The sequence below is a fragment of the Oratosquilla oratoria genome, chromosome 1, assembly GCF_046742065.1.
Source record: "Oratosquilla oratoria isolate Oo_2021 chromosome 1, ASM4674206v1, whole genome shotgun sequence".
Taxonomy (NCBI): Eukaryota; Metazoa; Arthropoda; class Malacostraca; order Stomatopoda; family Squillidae; genus Oratosquilla; species Oratosquilla oratoria.
The window spans coordinates 125,857,340-125,884,585 of NC_134777.1; the positions used below are offsets into that span (position 1 = coordinate 125,857,340).

General features: G+C 36.7%; 1 protein-coding gene across 5 annotated transcripts in view; it reads right to left on the reverse strand.

Annotated features, from left to right (window-relative positions):
* Window positions 1–3,795: 3,795 nt before the first annotated feature.
* The window catches only part of LOC143026469 (NACHT and WD repeat domain-containing protein 2), a 148,692-nt gene continuing 125,241 nt past the window's right edge, over window positions 3,796–27,246 (reverse strand). For 4 of the 5 annotated variants that reach the window (XM_076186914.1, XM_076186932.1, XM_076186922.1 and 1 more), the window contains 5 exons: window positions 22,838–23,050; window positions 18,482–18,656; window positions 18,101–18,235; window positions 16,497–16,707; window positions 13,357–14,664 (listed from right to left, as the gene is read on the reverse strand). In XM_076186914.1, coding sequence (XP_076043029.1) covers window positions 14,616–14,664; window positions 16,497–16,707; window positions 18,101–18,235; window positions 18,482–18,656; window positions 22,838–23,050 — 783 coding nt within the window. In that variant the 3' untranslated portion in view covers window positions 13,357–14,615. Of the gene's footprint in view, window positions 5,200–13,356; window positions 14,665–16,496; window positions 16,708–18,100; window positions 18,236–18,481; window positions 18,657–22,837; window positions 23,051–27,246 lie in introns of those variants that run through there. The other variant, XM_076186940.1, reaches the window with a different exon arrangement.

Consider the following 27,246-nt stretch of genomic DNA (forward strand, 5'->3'; position numbering starts at 1 on the left):
TATATATGCATATGCAAAAGTTGTTGAAAATTGCATATATGCAGTTTGCACACGAAACCAAACCCGCTGGCCGTGCTGCTGCCATACTGCCACACAAATATACTGCCAACTATACAGACAACCAGGCAGGTACTCGAAGGCTGTTGATGGTAAAGACTGATACTAATGGAAATATTTCCCGTCTGTATTTTTCTAGTAAGAAGACAATGTGTGGTAGGTAACTGAAATTAATTAAAGACAGAAACGTAACTTTCGTTACCAAATATTTGGTATCTGTCTGCATATTAGTCATATCTTACTGCATGGTAATGTATACCAAATGCTTTGCAAAATTATGTTTGTTAAATTAAAGTACGGTGAGGGAAACGGTCTACTTTTGATCTTAAATGAACCAGGGTGAGGGTGTGGGGGGTGCCTCGGCAGCAGCAATGAGGTACAATGGCAAAGGTTTTTTACAATTGACATTTTGGTTCTTAATAAGGTCGAATGCAGAAAAATAAAATGCAAGATATATATATATATATATAGATATATATATATTTATATATATATATATATATATATATATAGATAGATAGATAGATAATAAATACACAAATGATTTAATAAATTAATGAATAAATACACATACGAATGAACAGATATGCTATATCAAACCCCAAGCAAGCAAATAAAGGGAATAGATAATATTTATCGGCAATGACACACTTTCTTTCCTGTGTGTGTGTGCGCGTATCAGTTGATCAATCTAAACGAAATGTGAAGCAGCCAACATTTTCCCCAGACGCGGAAAGGAGCGCGGCAGTTATATTGTTTTACATCACACACGAACTACGACTTCGGTGGTTTGAAAAAAGCGGAACAAAATAGTTTTAACACCGCCCTCCCTCTCCCCATTTGAATGACTAATATACAATTTTTTTCTGATATTGGGTTTAGATAAGGACGTAGAAAACCGCGTGTTGTTTAAAATTCTAAACTTAATGAATGACTCATTTCAGCATGTTCATTAGTTATTCATCCCATACTATGTTCGGCCTTACACGAAACCTCTAGTTTTTAGTTTGGTTTTACAATGAAAACTGTCAAATTCGTTACACGCAATAATAACAAATCCCCATTCCTAATATACATATGTATTTATTCTATATTTGCCATATGCCCAGTGGACAGAGAAATTATAATGAACGCATATTCATATTTTTACGTATCCTGTCACATTTATACCTGCTTACTTCACTGCACATGTATCATACATATGAATGTACATACATATATATGCACACATATTTATATATATAATATGTTCACTTAACCGATGTACAAATAAATTTTACTAAATAAAGTACAAGATGCGAATGACTATGACCATTTATAGGAATCATGCAAATGAGTGTGTCTGAGGGTCTCGCTATGTTCATTTGTTTACCTGACTGCTTGATAAACTGTTCCTGTACCAATTATGTTCTCTATGTTGTTTTTCAAGGGCATACGACGTCATGGTTTGGCAATACACCATAGTATAACTATATCAAATAATAATAATAATTAGGAAAATTGGGTACTGATAATCCATCAACAAACTTGCTTGGGGCTCTCCCGAAGATTGTTTCACGCAGTGGTGTCACTGGTGTGTTTGTCGTATCGAAGTGTGAAGCGAAACTGTCATATCACACCGATGACAAGACACCGTAATGTATAGACATTATCTGAGATGATAATATTGATAATGCAAATCTGATTATGTAATAATACTAACAATAATAACAACAACAATGATGATGATGATGATGATGATAATTATAACAATAGAAATAATGATAGTAATGATAATAATAATAATAAATAATAAAAATAATAATAATGATAATAATAATAATAATAATATTGATAATAACAATGATGACAAGGATGATAATGATAACAATAATAATAATGATAATAATAATAATAATAATAATGAATATTAACAATAATGATAATAATGACAATTAAAAATAACAGTGACAAGAATTGATACATTCTGACAAATTGAAGCAGGTAGAAAGGGGAAAGACAGAAGCCTTATCTATGATGACCGAAAATAGAATGGAAAAACAAGTTTAATAAGATAGAAGTTATAATTAGCAGCCGTGAAGAAATGACACATTAAAACAAATAATCACCTTGGCGTCCCTTGGCACAAAATTTACCCAAGATAAGCAAGAAAAGAACACAAATAAATTAAATGATGAAAACATCCTGATCAAATGCAAAACCACCATCTACGCAATGATAATAGAGACAACATTAATCAATGGATCAGAAACGTGGACACTTACGAGCCAAAACAAGATACAAAATCCTACCAATAGAATTGAATGAGGAGAAAGAGGAGGGGAAAAGGGAGGGACGAGGAGGATGAGAAGGGGGAGGAGGAAGAGATGAGGTGGAAAGGAGGGAGTGAGAAGAGAGGGAGGGAAATGAGGAGAGGGAGGAGAGGAGAAAGGACAGGGAAAGAGAAAGAAGCGATGGAGGAGGAATATGAGGACGAGGAGACTCGTTATTGTGACTTAGTTCTCGCCATTATTGTCACTACAGCTGCTGCAGCTGGTCCGTGTCAACAGCTGAACCAGAGCGACTTATTTAAGAGACGAAAACGGTACTGATGACGAAAACGGTACTGATGACGAAACTGATTTAAGTCGTCGGTTTGAAGAAGAGGAGGGAAAGATGAGTCGTGTTGAGGTATGACCTAAAATGTGTACGTGTATGTCTGCGCGCGTGTGTATACATGTGTGTATACACGTATGTATATACGTGTGTGTACATGCAAATATATAATATATATATGGGCAGAGTACACAGAAAAATTAAAATAGTCTGGGGCCTCCTCAGAGTACAAGAATGACAACCATTTTCTCCACGCAAGGAGGAAGGGGTGAATGTGTATGACAACACATATGCAAGTGCGTATGTACGTATGATCTGCTCTGGCAAGTGCACATGCATACCAATACAGACTACTTACACCGTTTGACAAAATATAAATAAAATAGAATAAATTATGCAATCAAGGTCCTATCAACACCTGGCTTTGTTCTCAGACAAGCACATATGCACACATAGATGCATATATATGTATGTAAATACATATATGCATACATCGTACATGTATATATACATGCATACATAAATACATACAAGTACATATATACATTCTTACATACGTACACCCTTAACTGCATACACACGTACATATACGTACACACACATACGCGTTTACAATGCCACATCTGTACTACAGTGATCTGAAGTATTTTGGTACGAAAACACAAATACTCCTTGCTTGGTGTTAAATGAAATTATTGTCATTCTTGTATCTCTGATTTTTTTTAACATCTTAAAATATTAGACGAAAGCGCTCGGTCCCAAATCTACTTTTACTTTCCCTGTGGATTCTTCTCATACTAGCATCACGGTTCGATTGTTCCTGCATATTATAAGTGATTACCGCGTCGACCTCATGAGTAGGTGGTCGAGAGTTCGATTCCCGGTAATCGCTGCGGGCTTTGTCACGTTGGTTCCCGACAGCCCTGACAAGGCGGGGAGGCGAGGGATTTGCCCCATCAGAGGTTTCTCACATCCACTGCGTGAGAGTGGGATGGTGAGTTTATATATATATATATATATATATATATATATATATATATATATATATATATATATATATATATATATGTATATATATATATATATATATATATATATATATAATATATATATATATATATATATATATATATATATGTACTGTATGTATATGTGCATGTGTGTATGTATTGTGTGTACATTTACACACGTTTGTGTACATGCCTGCCCCGCCCTTTTCACGTCACATCTGTAGGAGGAAGAGGAGGAGGAGGAGGATTTGTCTGTTATGGGGAGGTGGGGGGGCGGCGTTTCCTAGCTGACAGAACGGTAGCAAGTCCAACTGCATTGGCTAGTTGGAGGTGGAAGAGGAGGAGGGTGAGAAGATTGTGTTCTTGGTCACAATTTATAAGCTCATAATATTTCATCATGCCGTGTGCTTCCTGCTGTAAGGCTTGCAAGGAACCAATTAAGGCGAAATAATAAACTAACCGGCAACACCATCATTGACTAACCGCCTTGGAGGTTTTGTCTGTCGGAGTACGCGGGCAGTAGACAAGAAAGCTCATCCTGGCTGTTCCTCGTATTGTTCACGCAGGTACACACACATACACAACACACTCGACCAAGTATCTTTGATTCAAATATCGAACTAGTTTCATACGATACCGGATACCAGAACACACAGTACCGGGTACCAGAACACTCGCTTAACCAGAGGCTTACCAGCATATCGAGTTTGATTAACCTGATGTTCATCGATTAACTTAACCCATTTCCCCGCTTCCTATTCAGGGCGTTTTCTCAGAGTGAGTTCATAACGTTCACAATTCAAAATGCAATTGCTTATATTTTTCTTGCAATACACACGAAATATTTCTCACTTACTCAAAGTTAAACAGAAAATGTGTGTATGTGTTTTGTGCTTATGTGCGTAGATGTAGAATTGTGAGAATATACTGTACATACTGCATATGGATAATGAAATACAAAAATAAAAATGCAAGCGAGACGGAATCTGAATCTTTAGATTATTACATTTCCGTTGTTGTCTTCACTATAATCTTTTCTCACATCTTACTTCAGCTATTCATTTACTGATTTCAAATTTAGCCTTGCCATTGTTCTTTCTTTCCTGTCAGGAACACCAGAAAGTCTACTACAAGACACACAAAGGGGAAATGGGGTTGATTTTTTTTTCAGTCACACTGAGATCACTAAGCGCATATCTCTGTTGCTTCAGTAATAAATCATAAAGTACCGACTTACACTAATAAGCTTTTCTTACTTCGGATGCAGTTTCTCACAAGTTTATTATATATATATTTTTTCTATTTTCCAATACAAGTGTGAATATTATCTCTAAATTCTCTCCTCCATTAGATTATAATTTCTTTGGAGACATTCGTTACTGCATAAATGACGCCTTGACAAAAGATCACTGACGTTGCAAAGTGTCGAGACGGTCGTACATCAACACTGCATATGTCGCTTGCATGATGTTCATCCGACGCCAACGAAGTTGTTCCTGTCCACAAAGGCAGAACACCTTCCTCTTCAATTTATTTCCTAGAGAGAATGAGAAAAGAAATATTAATTTCTATGTAACTGGAGAAAATTGCAGACACAATTTCAAGTATATAGTGTCAGCATCACTCACTTAAGCACAAGCGACAAATAAAGAAAAATACAAGGACGATGAAGTTGCAGACATGTCGAACACCGACTTTACATAACTCGGCACATGTCAGTGTCTGAAAGAAGTTTATGATAAAAATTGAACGCGCACTAGGGAAGGCCTTTACCAGTTGTTTAGATAAAATTTTATATTTAATAGATTTTTTATTACCGTTTGAATTTCACTATACATATACATTATAGGTGCTACTTGTATGTGATCTAGACAGGTTCTGCTTTAGTAGTATGTAATCCAAAGGATGCTGCTTATGTGATCTATTACAAATGTAAGATGACCTCGTTCCTACATTTTAAGAATACACATATTTGATAAAAAAAATACAAATTAAACACTTGTTACAAAAATACAAAAGAAATACTTGTTAGCTTAGACAAGTTGGTCCTGGTAATAAATTGTGGCAGGTGACAGAAGTTCATCACATTTCCTGCGTTCCTCTTATCTGGTAAAATATTGTATTTAAGCGAACTAGTTTTAAATCTATTCAATTTCACCCTCATTGCGACAAGTCAACATGAGAGCTAGAGAATTCTACAAATACGTTATTGCAGATGAAGAATCAGCAGTAGCGTTTCTACATGAACATCGACTATTAAATGAAGTGCAGGGTAGGTTCTAGCCAATGCGGAGGCAGTGTTCGACAAATGGAAGTGAAAATAATTGTAAAACTTTTATTTTATTTTATTATTTCTTGATATTTTCGCATATTGTTGTATTTTTTTATTTTTGCAAATTGTTATAATATTTCAGTGAGTTTTTGTTGCATTTTTGCAAGTAGTCAGAACCGTGGTGAAAAAATCTTGGTATTTAGGTATAATAATTTAATTCATGCTCTTTGGTAAATGTAGGTAATTCACTTAAAGTGATGTGTCATTTCGTAGACCATTTTCAAAATGTAGGTTACATGCTTTAGTATAGTCTCTTGCCCAGTACTTGATAATTATATTCTTTCTTAGAGGAAATATTTTTTTTACTGTAGGGTAATTTTTCGTATTTGATAACCGGCGTTTCTATCATTGATGAAGGTAACGCACTGAAGAATCATAGAAGTAAAGGTGGCAAAAAGGAGGGGAACAGAAGTTATAGGATTACTATTCTTCTTTCATTGAAGAGTAGCCTGTAATCATAATGCAATTCCGCATCACTTTGGTCCGCAGGGGTGCCGCTGTATTTACAGTACGGTGTTGTAGGGTAAATACTCAAAAGAAAAATATATGATATTCAGGTACTAATGAATCTATCAGTGCAATGAAAATACAGGATAGAGTTCAAGACTTTTGCAGTAAACTGTAGATGCAATCAATTATGAAAATTTTGTATGGTATATCGGCGAGGTGAGGGAGTATAGCTAAATATACACACACACCAAAATACAAATCTTTATATCATGAAATATACGGGAAAAACACAAGACAGACATAATTACAAATAATGAGACCATGGACAGGTATTTCCGAAGATTCCACGAATATGGACATTCCTACACGTCAATGCAGTCTAAATATACTCAAGTAAAATGTCCATATTTGTTAGAAATGGCCTTGGAATCGACATGAAATGATGCAGTCCTCAGACATTGTGAATTTGGATCCGGTCAAGGCGGTATGACGTTATTCGGAAACCCCGGCCCCTCCCAGCACGCGCATACACTTTTGTATACAAGTGCGTACGCATTGGGCAGGATTGGTACAGTTCAGAAAAAAAAAAAAAAAAAGAGACGCGTGTCGTGACGTAACAAACGACGAGAGGGTGGGTTGGGTGGTGCTGATACTGTGTGTGCCTAATGCCTATACATATATCGTATATAAATTACAGACAATACAATTGTGTTTAATTGTACTTTTTTACCTACTGAAGTGATCTGAGTGTTATGATTTGACATCGTGCTTGTGCCAAGTGCAAGCGGACACATAAAAATGCAGGAAGTCCACGTTGAACAAAGATTACCTGTGGTGTTCGTACCTGGATTGCAGTGCATGATGGGTCGATGAAATAAAATGTTCATATATCTATTCGTTTTCTTCAGTTCATTCCCAATTAACTGATATTTATTCCTTTGGTATATGCATATTCTTTTTTTATCATATGTTTTTGACAAGGTAAGGCTACCTCCTTTATAAGGGGAAAGAAGCCCTAAGTAGGAATATAGAGAAAAAAATAGGAATGTTTTTTATGAAAAGAATCTTACATGCAAGTTACTATAACAGTTTTGACTATTCTCAGAGAGATCTATGGGAGGCCCTGAGGATTGTTGCCAGTTGCTGTATGGGGATGCAGGTTTCCAGTCAGTAAAACTCTAAAGCAGCAGGTGCCAGAGTCGAGCCGTGTGGGACCCCACTAGTTTGTTCGTATTTTGTCACCAATAACCAGCGTCTCTAAGTTTGGTGGGGGGAGGGGGGACAGTATTGCACCTAAAAAGGTAAGAGGTCTTAGAGCAGCGTTTTCCAACTTGGGGTGCTAGCACCCCCTGGTGGTGCTGAAATCAATTATAATGGGTGCTGGGAAGTGATGCACACAAAAATCACATTGATATATGTAGCATTGATTACCTACTTGACTTTTCCCATGCTATTTTATTTTTCTATGGTGTTCTTATTTATTCTACAAACAATATTGTCAATTTGTTTCAGTTCTAAGAAATCAAGAAAATAAATCATCAAGCAGTACACTTCACTTTCTTTTATCCTTCTAATAACAAGATAGGAGTGCTGGACTGCTTAGACATGACAACAGGGGGTGCTATGGTCGGAAAAGGTTGGGAAGCACTGTCTTCGAGGTAATAAAGGAGAGATGTAGAATGGTAGAAAGGGAATGCAGTAGAAGCTAAGAGTGGTCAACGTTCTTTGTAAGAAGATTAGTCTCCACTCACTTAACGTGACTGTGGTCCGTAGGGGTGCGACTAAAATCCCTAAGATATTGCCTACATAACAATTATGTAGTCAATAATCCATACATGGGGTGGTTGTAGTCACTTCCCTGCTGATCCGACAACTCTCATGAGTATTCTCTGTAATGTGCTCTCACCATGCCTTTGTTTAAGAGGTTTACCCCAAAAGAACATCTGTTGTCTAGTTAATTCATATAAACATATTTTCTAATTAGATATATTCTAATTTTATGAGCTGTGATTATTCTAGATGATGTATGCGAGTTCACAGGTTTATGGTATCATTAAGATGGTGACACATTTCTCAATAGCATGATACTTGCTTTTGCTACTTTGAGTGGAAACGACTTTGGTTATGATTTTTTATTTTTCATATTTCTAAATGTCAAATTACTGCATTAGTGAGAAGCTGAATATCGATAAATTTATACAAATGTTAGACATATTGTTGAGATGTTCTTATGGAAGTCTAGAATATTGTAACTGAAGTCATTTCTACCTAAACTTCTTGGGAACAAATGTCTAATGCTGGGCATATTACCACTGGACAGGTAGTGTCTGGAGTGCATTTCCCTCAATGTGTTACCACTTTTAATTTCCTTAGAGCGGTCCACGTTACTGCGTATGTGTATAAGTATATATACATATAGGCAGATTTTTTTATAACGCACTACCGGTCCAACGTTAACACGCCCAGCTCTGCAAAAGGCAACAAATTTTCAGCATTTTGAATCTAAAAGTTACCTAACTTTCATAAGATGACCCATCCATGGTTAAAACAAAAAAGGAAGACTTATTTTACAAGTTTATGCTAAGTTTTCTTTTGTTATCATTTACAAATAAGCAACGGATACATACAGCAAAAGAGTCACAACTCAAATGCAAAAAAACTTAATCATTAAGAAGAAATTTGAATTAGTTTAATTTGTGCTTAGAATTCACAAGATTTCCTTGCAGCAAGCCACATGCATTAGAAAAAAGTTATATTCAATATTTAAACATATGGAAAAGAGAGGAAGAGCGGGCAAGAGACCGAATTATTTCCAATAGTCTTAATACATCAGAGGTTTATATTGTGTCAACTTCGATTGCAAAAATAAACCCATTTTGTATATATATATATATATATATATATATATACACATACATATTTTTATATACATACATGTATATATGTATATGTTTATATATATATATATATATATATATATATGTATATTACATATATATATGCAATAAAAACACTGGAATGTGTGTTTTATAAATGCAAGATAACCACTTTAGAAAATAAATGGAGCAGAGTGTTTTCGTATATTACATTTTCAGTGTAAATTACAAAGAAAGAGGGTCAGCCAAACATAATATAGTATGAAAAGAGCATAAGAAACTTCACTGGAAGAGATGGTGGACGAATTGTCCAGGCGTGGGTCACACATCTAGCATTCTTACATTTGGTAATTGTTGGCAATTTCCTTACAGAGATGATTATCTAATACAATCCTAAGTTAAGGTTGAAGTTGTTATCATTTGTAAATTTAATCAGAAAACTTTCAATTAAATTTCAACAATAATATTGTTGAAAGAATTTTAATTGAAAGTTGTCTGATTAAATTTACAAATAATAACAACTTCAACCTCAACTTAGGAATGTATAAGATAGATAATCATCTCTGCAAGGAAACAGCCAACAATTATCAATTGTAAGAATTCTAGATGTGTGACCCACGCCTGGAAGATTTGTCCACCATCTCTCCTAGTGTAGTTCCTTATGCTCGTCATAATATATTATGTTTGGCTGTACCCTCTTTCTTTGTAATTTACACTGAAGATGTAATATACAAAAGCGTTCTTCTCCGTTTGTTTATTTCCTAAAGTGGTTACCTTGCATACATATATATATATAATGTATATATATATATATATATATATATATATATATATATATATATATATATATATATATATATATATATATATATTTACCTAGTTGTAGGTAAATATACATATATATGTAAATATACACATATATATAATATATATATATATATATATATATATATTTACCTAGTTGTAGGTAAATATACATATATATGTAATATACATATATATGTGTATACATACATATATGTATATATATATATATATATATATATATATATATATATATATATATATATATATATATATACAGACACATATACATGTATATACATTACAGGTGAAAAATGTAATCACACGTTTGTCAATTACGTGAAAACCACTGTTGGAGTAAAAAAGACTGGAGACAGGAAACCTATATATTTCGATTGCAAACTGCAATCCCCTTCAGTAGATACAAAATTGGAAAAGTGAGTGCTACATAAGTGGAACCCTTAACATGACAAATGTTCCCCTTTGTCAAGTCAAGGGTGCTACTTATGTAGCGCTCACTTCCAATTTTGTATCTACTGAAGAGGATTGCAGTTTCCAATCGAAATATATAGATTCTCTGTCTCCAGTCTTTTTTACTCCAACAGTTGTTTTCACATGATGTATATACATATATATATATGAAAAATGTAAACAGCAGACTCAATGTGTGATATATATTACCAGAAATTTCGACCCTAGTCCTATATAGGAGTGTCCACAGGAGTATCATGGGTTGCAGTGAGTAAAAGTTATATATATATATATATATATATACACATATGTATATATATATATATATACATATGTATATATATATATATATACAGTATATATATATATATATACACATATGTATATATATATATATATATATCACATTGAGTATATTTACATTTTCCCATGCTATGGATTCCAGATTCCAGGTCTTCACATGTGCATGTATATATGTACACACACATTTATATATATATATATATATATATATATATATATATATATATATATATATATATATATATATATATATATATATATATATATATCCACTGCTAACTGGTGGACATATTACCATTAAATGGAAGGCAATATCCTTCAGAACCAAGCTAAGTCAATTCTAATTCCTCATCCCATGTTGGCCATGTTGGTAGAATTGCTGTTATATGCTCCCCAACTCCCTACCACCTTTCCCCTTCTCAATGTACACACTTGTTCAAACTCTCCCCTTATCTTGGTCTTCTACAAAATTCATAGTCCTGGTAAACACTATATATTGGCACATAACCAGTGTTTCTATATCTGGAGATAAAACTGATGAAGATGTAAAGTCATAGAGGTGGTAAAGGAGAGATTGAAGGAAAGCAGAAGAAAGGAAAGATTGTAAAGTTGAAAGAATGCAGCAGTCTTCTTTGTATAAAATTTATTTTTTAATCATAAAAGAATGCTGCATTACTCTGGTCTGTAGAGGTGACACTAAAGCCCCTAAATTATTGACAGCTTAAAGCTTAGGCAGTCAGTACCCCACCTTGGCATTTGCATGTGTACATGAAACCAAAGGGATACCACATTTGCCGACATTATGGATGCACCCATATTTGAAAGCACAACATTTTGCGGTGAATGAATAAATAGTCTCATAATTTTCAAATATCTTACTTTCATTTGTTTTCACTATGTAATAAATGCAGAAGATTAAATTTTATATTTGGGTGGCATGGAATAAGGAGTAGCAACATGTAGATGTGACCAACCAAATGTTAACATGCGTTCACCTAGCCCAATTTGTAGATGATTTGAAAGTAAGGTTGAAAACAGCAAGTGGGCAATAACCTAGGAAATATAGATGCCAGACTTTGTCTTTCAAAGTATAATTTTTACTTCATATTAAGAGGCCATATACACAATGGCACAGTGTGGATGTAGCACAAAAATGTACTAATAATTAAAACATATATAATTAGAACTTATCAGGAATCTGCAATAAGCCAAGAAAGACTGAGTAACCTAGCAATACTCTCAACTGATAGAGATTTCATTGATGATTTCAATATCTGTAAATTAGTGGTGCTAATTGAAATCTTACACAAAACAGAACCAGGTGATTTCTGGCAAATCTATGTACACTAGCATGAACTGATTATAAATGATTATATTGGTTACTTATTAATTCATTTATCTATTTGTTTGTTTATCATCTTACTTATATAGTATCATTTTGATGAATTATATTTCTTTAAGATGGGTGTCAAAGGAAGTGCTAATATGTTGCCAGTGATAATATTTGCCTTGCCCCAGGAGATGACAAACCTCACTATGCCACTGCATGCACTGAAGTTCAATTAATTATGTAACATAAGTAGCCTTCTTTTGAAGTTAGCAGGGTAAATTTTAGAAACTTCTTTTTTGGGGAAAAAATATAGCACCATTCATGCCGACAAATGCAGTAATATGAGAACTAGAAACTGGAGATGTCTGAATGAGATTTAGAATACTCCTTGCCCACCTTTGTAAACATCCAGCCTGATCTGCAAATATTTTATGTCCACTGGTTCCCAAACTATACAATTACAGAGAATAATGCCAAGAACTTCAGGGATCTTCCAATGTCACGTGTTTATAAACACCATTTTGGAGCTCAAAGGATGCTCTATATATTCTCCCAATCCATTACCCCTGTCCTTAAAACTGGAAATATGTAAGAGACTAAACCATGGCTATCATTTAATGTTGCCTACCACTTAACCAGTGAGGGTGATCTTGTACATTTCAGGGTGCAGAGGGAGTCTGAAGTACCCTGAACACCCCATTGAAATTTTGTGAAGAGTGAGGGTGTGGTGAGAGGTGGGCAGAATGCATGTGTGTGAAACCAGAACAATGTGAACACTGGCTATGGTGCAAGATGCAGTACTATATGGTTATACATGTATGTATGTATATATATATATATATAAATATATATATATATATATATATATATATATATATATATATATATATATATATATATATATAAATATATCTTCTCGTGGGTAGGAGTGGATTTATGCCTTTGACTTTGGCTACCTCCCTTGTAAGGGGAAAAACCTTGGTATGTATATATATATATATATATATATATATATATATATATATATATATATATATATAAATATATAGAGATATATATATATATATATATATATATATATATACACATACATACATATATATATATTTATAAACATATGTATGCTCCTAATTGATATGTACACATACATAGCATACACACATGCACGCCTGCCCATTAGCAGCACCAAGGAAACCATGGCAAGCCGTGGCAGTCATCTGATGCCATGCAGCAACAATGTGGATGATATCCAGGTAGCATGCTACAATCTTTATTCTAGGATTTGACACAAGATCTGAATGCCTTTTGAAAATCTAGACACTTTGGAGATGAAAGCCAAAGAAAATCTGATAGCAACAAAGATACCATCTATGGATGGCTACTAGAAGGTAGAGTTTTTTACTAAAGAGTACAATATGCCATCTAAATCCACTAAATCAATTGATGATTACAAGTTTGTCAATTAAAGCTAATCCCAAGTATGAAGAATGAGCTCAAAAAGTTAGATCACTAATAATGGAAAATATATATGAAATGTAGAATAAAATATCCAAGACCTACTCTGGCAAACCAAAACTTCAGTCAACCTAACTGTCTCATGATAGAGAATGGGGATGATCTACCAAAATTTGGTTGCATGAAACTGAGAATAATCTGAAAAACCTATTTCTTGAGCTAAGGGGCTAACTTACCTGGTCACGAACAGAAGACCTGACCTCCCTGGGAAAGGCTACACTGTACTGAAGCTTCATAAAGACCTAGCAAACTTTTTCATAAGTCTAGTAGTCTCACAATTCTTCCCTAGAACAGAAGGCCTAGCCATAAATATTCACTGCTCAAGACTTAATAATTTATAGTCTAAAGTTCAAAACTTAACCACTTTCCAAAGCTGAAGTTCTAGTAACTGCTAATATCTGAAAGCCTAACCACTGTATCTGAAACAAATGAAGAACGTAGAAGTGATATCTTATAAGAGGGGGACCTAACTATACACTACAATGTCAAGAGCCTTAAAATTTAAGAATAAGCCATTCACTCCAAAGCCAATGAGTAAATCATAAAAGTCTGAAACCTGAGACCAAAGCAGACATTCTTAGGCTCAAGACAAAGGCTATCAGCCCACAAGAGACTGTCCAAAGCTGAAGAACAATGCATGCAATTTCAGGCTGAAGACCCAGATCCTGAGTCTGATGAAGGACATGCAGGAACACATCCATGAGGACCCAGGCAAGCATTTTAAGTCCAGAGGTGTTAGCTGAAGGAGGAGCCATGCAACACGCATGGGGTTCCAGGTGACCATACAGGAGCAGGGGCCATAGTGAGCATGCAAGCGAGTCCTTAGGAGGGATGCAAAGGGCCGCCAAAGGTGAAGGAGATGGAGGAGACCATCAACTCCATAAGAGGTCCCCCTCGGCATCTCCTGACATTGGCCACGTGCTGGAAGGAGGTGATTAATCAGTATGGGCAACTGAGGCAAGGCAGTTGACAGGTGGGGGTGATACAGACAAAAATCTTGGGGTGATGGAGAGAGGGCAGCATTTTGAGGGCCTGCAATGTCAGGTGGGTTATCAGGAATAGGGCAAACATGTTATACACTTAAACAGCTAATTAATGAAAAAGAACAAAAGGTATTCAGTTGTAAAACAAGCATGCAGAGAAGTGGTTGTGTTAACGTTAGTACAACTAATGTTGCTGCTAGTATTGATAATGATAAATATGATAACCCTGCTGTTGATGATGACATTTTGGATGATGGTGGTGGTGATTGTGGTAGTAAAGGTGGTGGTGATTACTGTAATGATAGAGGAAAACAGGGATTGGTTATGGGATGCAGAGGCACTGTTTGTCAACAGATGGGGCAGGACTGATACAGTAGTGTGAACCCAGTATTTGAGTGGATGTTATACAAATATTGGAATTCATGGTTGGGAAAAAGGAGAATGGGGTTCTTAAAAATAGAGGAATAACTGTATGATTCACCATATTTGGTAGTGTCAGCCTATTTTTGAATGGAGAACTTTTCAACCCCACACAATCACTGCTAACACTCAACCCCTGAATCAAGAAAACTGGTCTGTTAAGACTATCTGTAATGGTCATGATTTTTTTTTTCACAGCCCTTGATAACTTGGTAACTTTAGCGGATTCTGAAAAATTAATACATGTTATCAACATTTGACAAACCAAATAAAAAGAAGCATTAGTCAGGAAGTAGTGTTCTTGGTGTTTGTCATATGCTTGTGACATATATGGATGCACCCTTGGTAGTTGCTGCAAGGTTTAGTGTTAGCATTTGAGGTGGGTAAAGAAGAACTGTGTCCAAGTGAAGATCAACAGTCTCCCGTTAGCCAGGCAGATATATCTATCACATGCATGATTTATCACAGCCACCTAGCATTAATTGACACATGCATATGTATACATATATATATTTAGTATATCAAACATGTATAATTGTGTGCAGTGAGATATATGCATGTATACATTTTACCTAGTTGTATTTACCTAGTTGTATTTTGCGGGAAGGGGAGCTATGCTCGTGTTGTCCCGCCTTTGTATCTTGCAGTGTCTAGTTTGTTTTTAAACTCATGAATGGTTTTTGCGCATACTATTTCATTGTCCAGTTTGTTCCAAGTGTCCAAAACTCTATGAGGAAAACTGTTTTTTTTCAGTTCTCTTCTATAGCTATGTTTTTTTATTTTCTTTCCATGTCCTCTTGTGTTTCTTTTGTCCCAGTTAAGTAAGTTCTCACTATCGAGTACCTCTGTGCCTTTCATGATTCTGTAGATGGTCAATAGGTCACCTCTCTCTCTTCTTTGCTCATGTGCAAATATATGTGCATAGTGCACATATACAGCATAAACATGCATATATAATGTGTGTATCATGATACTTTACAACAGAATCATAGTCTAAAGTCATGCTGTTTGAGTAAAAAATACATAAGTTATTAGATGCATTTTTAGAAATCTTAGGTATTCTGGGAACATTAAAAGACATGGTGATACAGTATGAACCTCACACCATTGCCTAGGAAAGTTGTCCTTTCCCTCATGGATTCACACTTCAGGTTGAGCATAGTATGTCTACTAAAAATGTAAAACTTATTTCATCAGTAAAATGTCAGTAGACACGTGAAAAAAAAAGGATTTTTCATAATTTTGTAAGGATGAAACAAGAGTGCACTCTTCTCATACTCTCTGAAAAGTAATGAAACTGAAATCATACAAAGTGAAAAAAATAATAACAAAATATACATCCGTGCTCACCCTGCCTGGCTCAGATCGAACACTTTTCCACGATTCGTATCATTGCCGTACGACTTTGGTGCAGGTTTGGAGTCTGGCCCATTGTTGTGACACAGCATAAAGGTGACAATCTCACTGCGACCCTCAAGTGCCATTACCACTGCTTTACCATCACTTGAGATCTCGCAAGCTGTGATGGCTTGGTCTGGAGTCATCACTGCCAAACTGTTGCCTGTGATAGTAAACAGAAAATGGTAAAAGGAAGAAAAAATCACAAAAACCAGCTAAAGTTCCATGAAGCATATTGAGGCATGAAAAGAGATGTATGACTGCAAGACATACAAAACAGAAAGCAGAGTCCCACAGGGTTTAGACTAACATGTATAATATTCCATATATTATTTGGAGCAAGGAAGAGAGAGAGGCGACCTACTGACCATCTATAGAATCATGAAGGGCACAGAAATACTCGATAGAGAGGACTTGTTAAATTGGGACAAGAGAAACACAAGAGGACATGGAAAGAAACTCAAAAGACATAGTTATAGAAGAGATCTGAAGAAGAAGAACAGTTTTCCAGAGTGGTGGACACTTGGAACAAACTAGACAAAAAAATTGTTTGTGCAAAAACCATTCATGAATTTAAGAGCAAACTACACACTGGGAAATACAAAGGCAGGACACTACGAGTGTAGCTCCCCTTCCTGTAAAATACAACTAGGTAAACATATATGTGAACAGGATGATGAAAGAAATGACAAGCTATGCGATAATGCTTGTGGATGATATGAAGATTATGAGAAGAGCAAGAGACAAGGAGGACTATAGGTTGTTGCAAAAAGATGTAGACAACATATATGCCAGGAGCCAACAGTGGAAAACTAATTTCAGTACCAGAAAATGCAAATTATTGGAAATGGAAATAACTCAAAAATACCATCAATGAATTATTCAATGGGAAGAGAGGCAAATACAAAAGCAAAAGAGAAAGATCTGAAAGTACTGATTAGAGATAACCTGTCATTTGTCAAACATATCAGTAAAGTTGTGCGAGAGGCTTACAGATTGCTAAAAAAAAAAAATAATAATAATAATAATAAATAAGTAAATCATTACATGGATGAAGTGATAACGAATTAATAAATAAATAAACAAATAAAAATAATGCAGCCTAGATTGGAATGTGTAGCAGTGGTATCATCCCTGCACAAAGATAAATATTCAAACAAGATCTAGAGAATACAATGAACAGTAAATAATAGTTTCCAGTTTTGCAAATAAGCCATACAAGGAGAGACTAGAACCACTAGACCTGAAACCATTAAAGGAACAAAGAGAAAGTGAATGAGAATGAGTGAATACTGATATATGGTGCTTTACTACTATACTTTATTGTTATCTACCCTCACAAAAACAGGAGGTTGACTTATACAGAAAGCATATCATAAATGAATTAGTTCTTGGCCAGAAAATTAGGAATCGACTTATGCATGAGATTGGCTTTTACATGTGTATATACAGAAGATAAATAGGTGTAGAAGAATAAGAAGGATGGTTTGCTTCATGTTTCAAGATGCTCCAAAAATGCCTTTACAGAAAGTAAAAACACAATTCCCATAACTGACCTGAGTGGATGTCCCAAACACGCACAGATCGGTCCCGGCCTAAGGAATCAAATGTGAGGCATTGTAGTCCACGGTTGTCGAGGCGAACTGTATCTGGTGGTGCCGTGTGGCCCTTCAGCGTCCAGCGTGGGTTGCCTGTGGTAAGAGTTAGGGTGTTTCAAATACTGTAATTTCAACATGTTGGTATATTTCGTAATTTCATTCTTTTAATTTCAAGTAATTTAATTCAGCTGTAAGGGAGTTAACAGATTGAAAGCACTAAAACTACTGTATTTTATTACTGTCAACAAAACTACAACTCCTTCTCTTTCTCTTCTTATTGATTCTTCTGACATGATAATCTAATGATTCTACACTCCCATTTTTTCTTAAAACACTTACCAGTGATAAGATCATATGCCATCAACCTTGAGTCTTCAAGACCAACAACCACACAGCTCCCAGCTGATGAAATGGCAATGGAGATAATGTTTACACCAGGTTTCCATTTCTTAAATAGGGTACCACTCTGAAGGTCATAGACTACGATGAAGTTTGGAGCAGGTTCATCCACTTCCTATCCAAAAGAATGGAGTATGTTCTTATAAATCCAGTTGAGCTACCTCTCTTATGATTTCCTTGTTAAAAAGAAAATTGCGGAATATTTGTGCTTCACTCCTTATGTAGCTACACATTTTTCACATTTCTATCTACAGAAAATACTCTCACAGTCTCATCTGTATGAGTGTTCAATGGCTTGTGGGTAAGATCAGTGTTTAGTAAATGCCCAAATTTTTTTTTTAGATGTATGAATAAATAAAGTGAAGAATTTATGTCAGCAGTTGCACAGCTCTGGCCAGTCTCATCACCTTTGCCTTATGTGTTCAGACTTCTAGAGTGAATAGAGGTCACTGGCTCTTACATTCAAATGGGGTTCTGCACCACATATCTACCTAATTGTATTTGATTAACTGTAATGTATTTACCTAGTTGTATTTTGCGGGAAGGGGAGCTATGCTCGTGATGTCCCGCCTTTGTATCTTGCAGTGTCTAGTTTGTTTTTAAACTCATGAATGGTTTTTGCGCATACTATTCCATTGTCCAGTTTGTTCCAAGTGTCCAAAACTCTATGAGGAAAACTGTTTTTCTTCAGTTCTCTTCTATAGCTATGTTTTTTTATTTTCTTTCCATGTCCTCTTGTGTTTCTTTTGTCCCAGTTAAGTAAGCTCTCACTATCGAGTACCTCTGTGCCTTTCATGATTCTGTAGATGGTCAATAGGTCACCTCTCTCTCTTCTTTGCTCCAGTGTCGGTAACTCCAGTTTAGCCAATCTCTCTTCGTATGATAGGTTTGCAAGTGCAGGTGCCATTTTTGTAGCTGCTCTTTGGATTCTTTCTATTTTCTTTATATTCTTTTTGGTACTGGGGGACCACAATGTCGCTGCATACTCTAATCTAGGCCTTATCAATGTAACCAATATTTTTTTCATCATGTCTTCGTCCAAGTATGTAAACGCCACTTTTATTGATCTTAGCAAGTTGTAAGTCTCCCCGACAATTTTGTTAATCTGTATATCATAGGACAAGTCGTTCGTGATAATTACTCCCAAATCTTTTTCGGATCCTACTTTCTTTACTTCTTTGGTTCCAATTGTATATTTTCCTGATATTCTGTTTTTGCTTTTTCCAAACTCCATTATGCTACACTTCTTAGTATTAAAGTCCACTTCCCATTTCTGACTCCAGTTCCATACCCTATTTAGGTCTTCTTGCAGTGCTTCACAGTCCTCATCAGTTTCTATTTTCCTTAGCAGTTTGGCGTCATCGGCAAAGAAGCTCATGTAGCAGTTCACGTCCTCATCCATGTCATTCATATAGATAGCAAACATTATTGGTGCCAGCACAGATCCTTGCGGTACTCCACTGATCACCTCTTTCCAGTCTGAATATTTTTCTCTGAGCACTACTCTCATCTTTCTACCAGTCAGAAAGTCCTCTATCCATTTTAGTAGGTTTCCCTGTATTCCTCCTATGTGTTCCAGTTTTTTTAGTAGTTTTCTGTGTGGTACTTTGTCAAAGGCTTTTTGCAAGTCTAGGAATGCACAATCAGCCCATCCATTTCTTTCTTGCACTATGTCTATTAGTCTTGAGTAAAAGCATATTAAGTTTGTGGAGCATGATCTTCCTTGTCTGAATCCGAATTGTCTTGGGTTTAATATGTCATTGTCTTCCAGATGTTTTACCCATCTATTCTTGATTATTTTCTCACAAATTTTGGCTATGGTGCTTGTTAGTGATACTGGCCTATAGTTGGTGGGTTCTTCTTTGTTTCCTCCTTTGTGTATTGGTACAATGTTAGCGTTTTTCCAGTCCTCGGGTATCTTTCCTTCTTTGAGTGAGCTGTTTATTAAGATGTGTATTTTGTCTGTTAGTTCTTCTTTGCACTCCTTTAGAATCCAATTTGCAATACCGTCCGGGCCATGTGATTTTCTGACATCCAGCCTTGATCATTGTTCTGATATTTCCTTTAGTGATGCTGTAAACTCATTCATGAGGGGAGATTTCTTGTTTTTGTCTATGTCACAATTTGGTATTTTCTCTCTGGTGAAAACAGATTTAAAGTGATTGTTCATGACTTCGGCCATCTCTAAATCTTCTGTGTATTCTATGTTTCCTTGGCATAGTTTCACCAATTCCTGTTTGTTTTTAAGTTTACCATTCACATACCGATAGAATAGTTTGGGTTGCTCTTTGCATTTGTCTATAATATCCTTCTCATGGTTCCTTTTCTCCTCTCTTCTCACATTAACATACTCATTTCTATAGTTAACATAAATTTGCCATTTGCTTTGTTTTTTGTCTTTTCTCCACTTTTTCCAAGCTTTGTCCCTTCTGTCTTTGCCTCACTGCATCTTTTGTTGAACCAACATTTAATGTACTCTCTCTCTCGCTTTTGTCTTGGTACATGCCTGTTTACCCCTTCATTGTAGTTTTCCATCAATATATTCCATTTCTCTTCCACTGCTGTTTCTTCCCTGTAAAATATTTCCCAGTTTGCATTCCGGAAGAATGTCTTTAGTTTTGTAAAGTCTGTTTTGTTGTACCTCAGTCTTCCTTTCCTATGCTTTTCGTTCCTCTCTATGTCTATTTCTTCCTTTAGTATAGTTTCGATGAGTACATGGTCACTCTTTCCAATTGGTGTCTCATACTGGACTTTATGCACTATTTCAGGCTCTGTTGTAAATATTAGATCTAGTTTCGATGGCTCTTCATTATTTCTGTACCTTGTGTTTTCACGGACCCATTGGGTCATTGTGTACTCCATGGTCATATCTAGCAGTACATTGCCCTACGAGTCATCTCCTCCTTGTACTGTCATGCTGTCCCAACAAATTTCTTTGCAATTGAAGTCCCCCATAACTACCAGATTACCCTTACCCATTAGTATCTCATTGAGTGATTTTCTTGTGTCATCTAGCATTTTTGTATGTTCGATTTCTTTCCAAGCGCTTGTTTTTGGAGGCACATAAGTCACCACAAACTTTCTACTTTTCATGTTCTTGCCTTCGACTTTTATCATGATCAATTCAGCATTACCTTTGCCCTCTGCAATTTTTGTCACCTTTAGGTCTTTCTTGGCCAAGAACATGATTCCCCCTCCCTGTTTCTTGTCCCTGTTTTTTATCCAGTAGTTGTATAAACCTTGTCCGATAACAGTGGATGGTATTTCACCTCTTAGTTTAGTCTCTACAATTCCCATTATGTCTGGTTTTGCTTCTAACAGATAATCATTGAGTTCGTTCAGTCCCGAAATTAGTCCGTCAATGTTGGTATGGGAAAAGAGCTATGCTTGTGAGATGTTATGTATCATAATTGGTCAAACCTTGCATTAAATTCATCTGTTACTAGAACCAATTCACTGTTGCAGCCATTACAGTCATCCTTCTTATTTATTTATATATTTACTTATCCCATTATCATTATTTTCATAATTCAAAATACTTCTGGAAGCTCTTAGCTGACCATGAGTTGCATTCATGTAAATTATTATATACATTATATTTAATCATGAAGCTTTAGAAGGATATTAATGATTTGTATTAATCTACTTCATATATGCTACCTCATATTTATATTCACACATATGCTTTTAACAATGTATTTACATAAAGAACAAAAAGATGTTTATTTTATTTATAAGTGTTGTTAACCCTGAAAAGGTGGCAATCTAAGATTAATATTGAGAAGTAATATGAACATGCTGAAGCAGGAGAAAAGACCATAATTTTCAGATGCTGTAACCTTATGACCTCCTGTACATCTTATAGGGAGCCTGAATTTTTTTCCTATTTTGTTGTACTGGGTAGGTGTAGTTAAGGAATAATTATTTTTTCCATGAAATCAAGCCAAGTTGATTCATAGAGACATAAGACTTGCAAGGACATATATACAAGCATAATTAGACTTGCATGTGGTGCAAGAAGCAACACTTGTAGAACAGTATTATAGAAACTTCAAACTTACTTCTAAAAGATAAAAAAATTGACTCTGTTGAAAAAGGTGTTTCCTTAACCATGCCTGCCCACTACTAAATTAATCAACTTAATTTTTTTTTCATGTTACTTTATTTCTTTCCTTTTAGATTTAGTTCAACATATTCTATTAAATATGTCTACCATGTTTCTGCCATATTTTGTTTTCCTCTCCATTTACCTATCATAGTTACATAACAACATTTACATGACTTTGTCTGCCTTACCCGACACACACAGGAGACATAGTGGCCCTCTTTAGTGATGGCTGCAAGCCTCGTCAGGAACTCATGGTGGGGGATACGGAGGTCATACATGAGCTTACGGAGTTCAAGGTCCCATACTAGGAGTGCAGATGGCTTCTGGGTCTCATCCCCACAGACACAGATCTTCCCATTCTCAGACACAAGAAGGCTGTTGAGGAACCTGTCCTCACCCACCTATAGATATCAAAATACATCAGAGATTAAATAGAAGAGTAATCAGTCAATCAATGGGAGGAATAGGCATTGTAGCAGTCCTGCACTTATATTTTTGCATCCCTGACAAGATCTAAGGTATATTATTAAAGGTACAATAAAAGCTATAATAAGGGTGAGGCCAAAAGGAACTAAACATACTCTTTCTACATTTAACCCATTCTTTACTGTTGGGGTGCCATGTAGTTTGGTTGTAGCCAGAAGAAAATACAGTACTATATAATAAAGTAAAGCCTCAAAAAAGAAAAGAGGAAGGGAGGGGTGGTGAATGGGAATGGGAATGGAGTATGTGGGGATGAAATGGGTGGGAGCGGACTTTGGCTACCTCCCTTGTAAGGGGAAAAAGCCATTAGTATATGTATATACATACATATACCAAGGCTTTTTCCCCCTTACAAGGGAGGTAGCCAAAAAGGAAAAGGCATAAAATCATTCCCACTCATTCCATCCCTGATGGATGACGGGTCATCCCTGCACCTTGTCCACTGCCCTGGGTCAGAAGCACTGTTGCAAGACACAGCACATCCATAGCAAGGCCGCTTCATTAAATCAGCGACCCCCCCTCTCCGTCCCCCCATGCATAAAAGGAGAAGACGGGGAGAAATCCCTTCGGGCTGCATCAAATTTTGCTCACACATACTACCTCCCCCCACCCATTCCACCTCATGCATCACAACATCATCCATACACAACCATTCTCCATTCACCCCTGTCTTCTGTCCTCTACCATCCTTCCTCAACAGACATTCCCCTCTTCCCCAAAGCCCCCTTCACCCTATCCATCCACCTCATCCTAGGATGTCCCCTCATGTTCACTCCCTCCACATCTGCCTTCCTTACTTCTTTTACTAGTCTTTCTTCTCTCATTCTTTCCATGTGTCCAAACCATCCTAATATTCTTTCATCAACCCTATCTCCCAGCTCCTTTTCCACCCCTGTTCTCCTCCTCACCTCCTCATTTCTCACTCTAACTAGCCTAGTAACCCCCATCATACTTCTCAGACACCTCATCTCAAACACATTCAAACTTCTTCTCTCTTCCACTCTTATGTTCCATGTTTCTGCCCCATACAGTGCTGTTGGCACAGTCACTCCTTCATACAGTCTCCTCTTAGCATCCATTCCCAAATGTCTATTCCTCATTACACTTTTTAATGCACCAAGGCATTTACTCGCTTCTCTCAATCTACATTCTACCTCCACCTTCACTCCACCTTTTCCTGCCACATTTGCACCCAAGTATCTAAAACTATCCACTTCCTCCAATCGCTCTCCCTTAATGCTCACTTCCAGTCTACTGCCACTTTCACCCCTTGTACATCTCATCACCTTACTTTTACCCACATTTATCTTCAGCTTTCTTCTATCACACACTCTCCCAAGCTCTGTCACCAACTTCCTCAATCCCTCCTCCGATCCTGCCTTAAGCGCAGTGTTGCCTGCAAACAACAGCTGGCTCACCTCTCACTTTTCTCCATTTTCTTTAACCATCTCCAATCCCTGACCCACTACCCTTGCATTTACCTCTCGCACTACCCCATCCATGTATAAGTTGAACAGCCAGGGCGACATAACGCATTCTTGACGAAGTCCCACCTTTACCTCAAACCACTATCTCCATTTCTAATCCTGACACAAGCTCTACTACTCTCATAAAAACTCTTGACAGCTCCCAGTAGCTTTCCTCCTATCCCGTATATCCGCAAAACCTCCCACAGTGCCTTTCTAGCTACCCTGTCGTAAGCCTTTTCCAGATCCATAAAAGCCCAAAAAACATCCTTCCCCTTTCCTATAGCTTTCTCACATATCTGTCTTACCACAAAGATCTGATCTACACAACCTCTACCCGTCCTAAATCCACACTGTTCCTCACCAATTACTCCCTCTGTTCCTCTCCTAATCCTCTCAATCAAGATCCTCCCATAAGCCTTCCCAACTACACTTAACAAGCTAATCCCTCTGAAACTACTACATTCACACTTGTCCCCTTTTCCCTTGTAAAGTGGAACTATTCAGGCACTCCTCCAGTCCTCCGGCACTCTACCCTCTCTCCAGCACACATTAAATAACCTCACCAGCCAGTCCACCATCACTGTACCTCCTTTTTTTTAGACATTCTGCATGGCATCCATCCAGACCAGGTGCCTTACCTGCTTTCATCATCTTAACAATTGCCTTCACTTCATCCTTCCTTATTTCTCCTCCATCTTACTCACTCATCACGGTCATTTTCTTAGCATTTCCAATTGCAGCTATCTTTACCTCCCTATCCTCCTTCACATTTAGCAACTCCCTAAAATATTCTGCCCATCTTCCCCTTACTGCCTTCTCTTCCATTATCATCTCTCCATCTGCACCTTTTACCTTTTCTTCTCTACTTGATTCGCCTCCTCTTCCTCTCTTAATTTCTTTCCAAAACATCTTTTTATTACTTTCAAAATTTTCTGTCATACTCTTACCCCATTTCACATCTGCTCTCCTCTTTGCATCCTTTACCTTTTGCTTTACTTCTCTTTTCTTTTCTTTGTACCTCTCATATGACTCCCTCATCCTATTTTGTAACCAATCTGAGAAAGCTCACTTCTTCTTTTCTACAACCTTCTTTGTTTCCTCATCCCACCATTCACTACCCTTCCTTCTATTTCCTCCTGTCCTTCTTGTTCCACACACCATCTTTGCACACTTTGTGACTCCCTCCTTGAACCATCCCCATTCCTCCTCCACACCCAGCTCTACTGTATCCTTTACTCCCTCCCACTCCTCCCTCAGTTTCTTCTTGTACTCCTTCTCCTTTTCCTTTTCATTTAAAGAGTTCACTCTAAGCACCTCCCTACATTTTGTCCCTTTCCTCTTTCTCCATCTATCCTCCACTCTCAACTTACCTTCCACCAAAAAATGATCTGATATTCCCCCACCCTCTCCCCTTAGCACATGTACATCCTTAACTCTTCCTATCATAATCCTATTTACCACTACATAATCCATTATCGCTCTATCTACCACCCTTCCATCCACCACCCTCTCCCATGTGTACTTATGCCTGACTTTCTTCCGAAACACTGTATTTGCTATCATCAACTCTCTTTCTAGACACATCTCCACCATCAACTCTCCACTATGATTCTTTCCTGGAACTCCACATTTCCCAACCACTCCATCAATTGGATCATTTCCTACCCTAGCATTAAGGTCTCCCAGTACTATTACATTGACATTTCTCCCTAAATCCTCTATGCACTCATTTAAATCTATCCAAAAAGTCTCCCTTTCTTCTACACTCTTCTCACTGCCAGGCCCATATGCACTTACAAAAACCCACATCTCCTTTCCCAGTTTCACCTTCATCCACATTATCCTTTTGGAAACCTCCTTCCACTCCACTACACATTTACCTATCTCTTCACTTACTAATATAGCCACCCCTTCCCTCCCTCGCCCTCTCTTCACTCCTGATAACCTCCCACTTACACTCCCAAACTTACACTCGCCCTTCCCTTTCAACTCAGTTTCACTCAAAGCCAACACATCCATCTTTCTTCTCACAAACATACTACCTATCTCTTCCCTTTTACTCTTATCTGTACCACAACCACGCACATTAAAAGACCCAAACCTTAGGGTGCTGGTCAGAAAACTCCTAGACCCTCTTATGCCTTTACTTTTTTTAGGAATGTCCCCTGTGGGGCTACAAGGAGAAGGATGCCTGGTCCCAATCCCCATCCCTTTCTTCTCGCCTCTTACGATCCAAGTGGAAATACTTGGTGGCAGTATTCTTTTCCCCCACCACAGGGAAGGTAGGCAAAAAAGGAAATGAATATTCAGAGAAATTGTACAGGACAGTAACAAGGGGTTGGGGGACAGCATAACAGAGGGACAGTCGTAGTATAAAAGTATCATCATTTCTCTATGAACAGAGTTTTCCTCTATCACAGACAAAATGATGTGTGGCTCTGGTCCGTAGGGGCGCCCCATATAGACCCTAAAGTACCATATATTTCCGTGTATTAGACGACCTTTGTATAAGACGAGGTACAAAATTAGAGCAAATTTTTATGAATATATCTCATATCAGTAGTATAAGACGACTGCTAAATTACAAAAGCATCAGTGTATCAAACCTACCGTACAAAAAGAATTGTTTTGATTACGTTTATCAG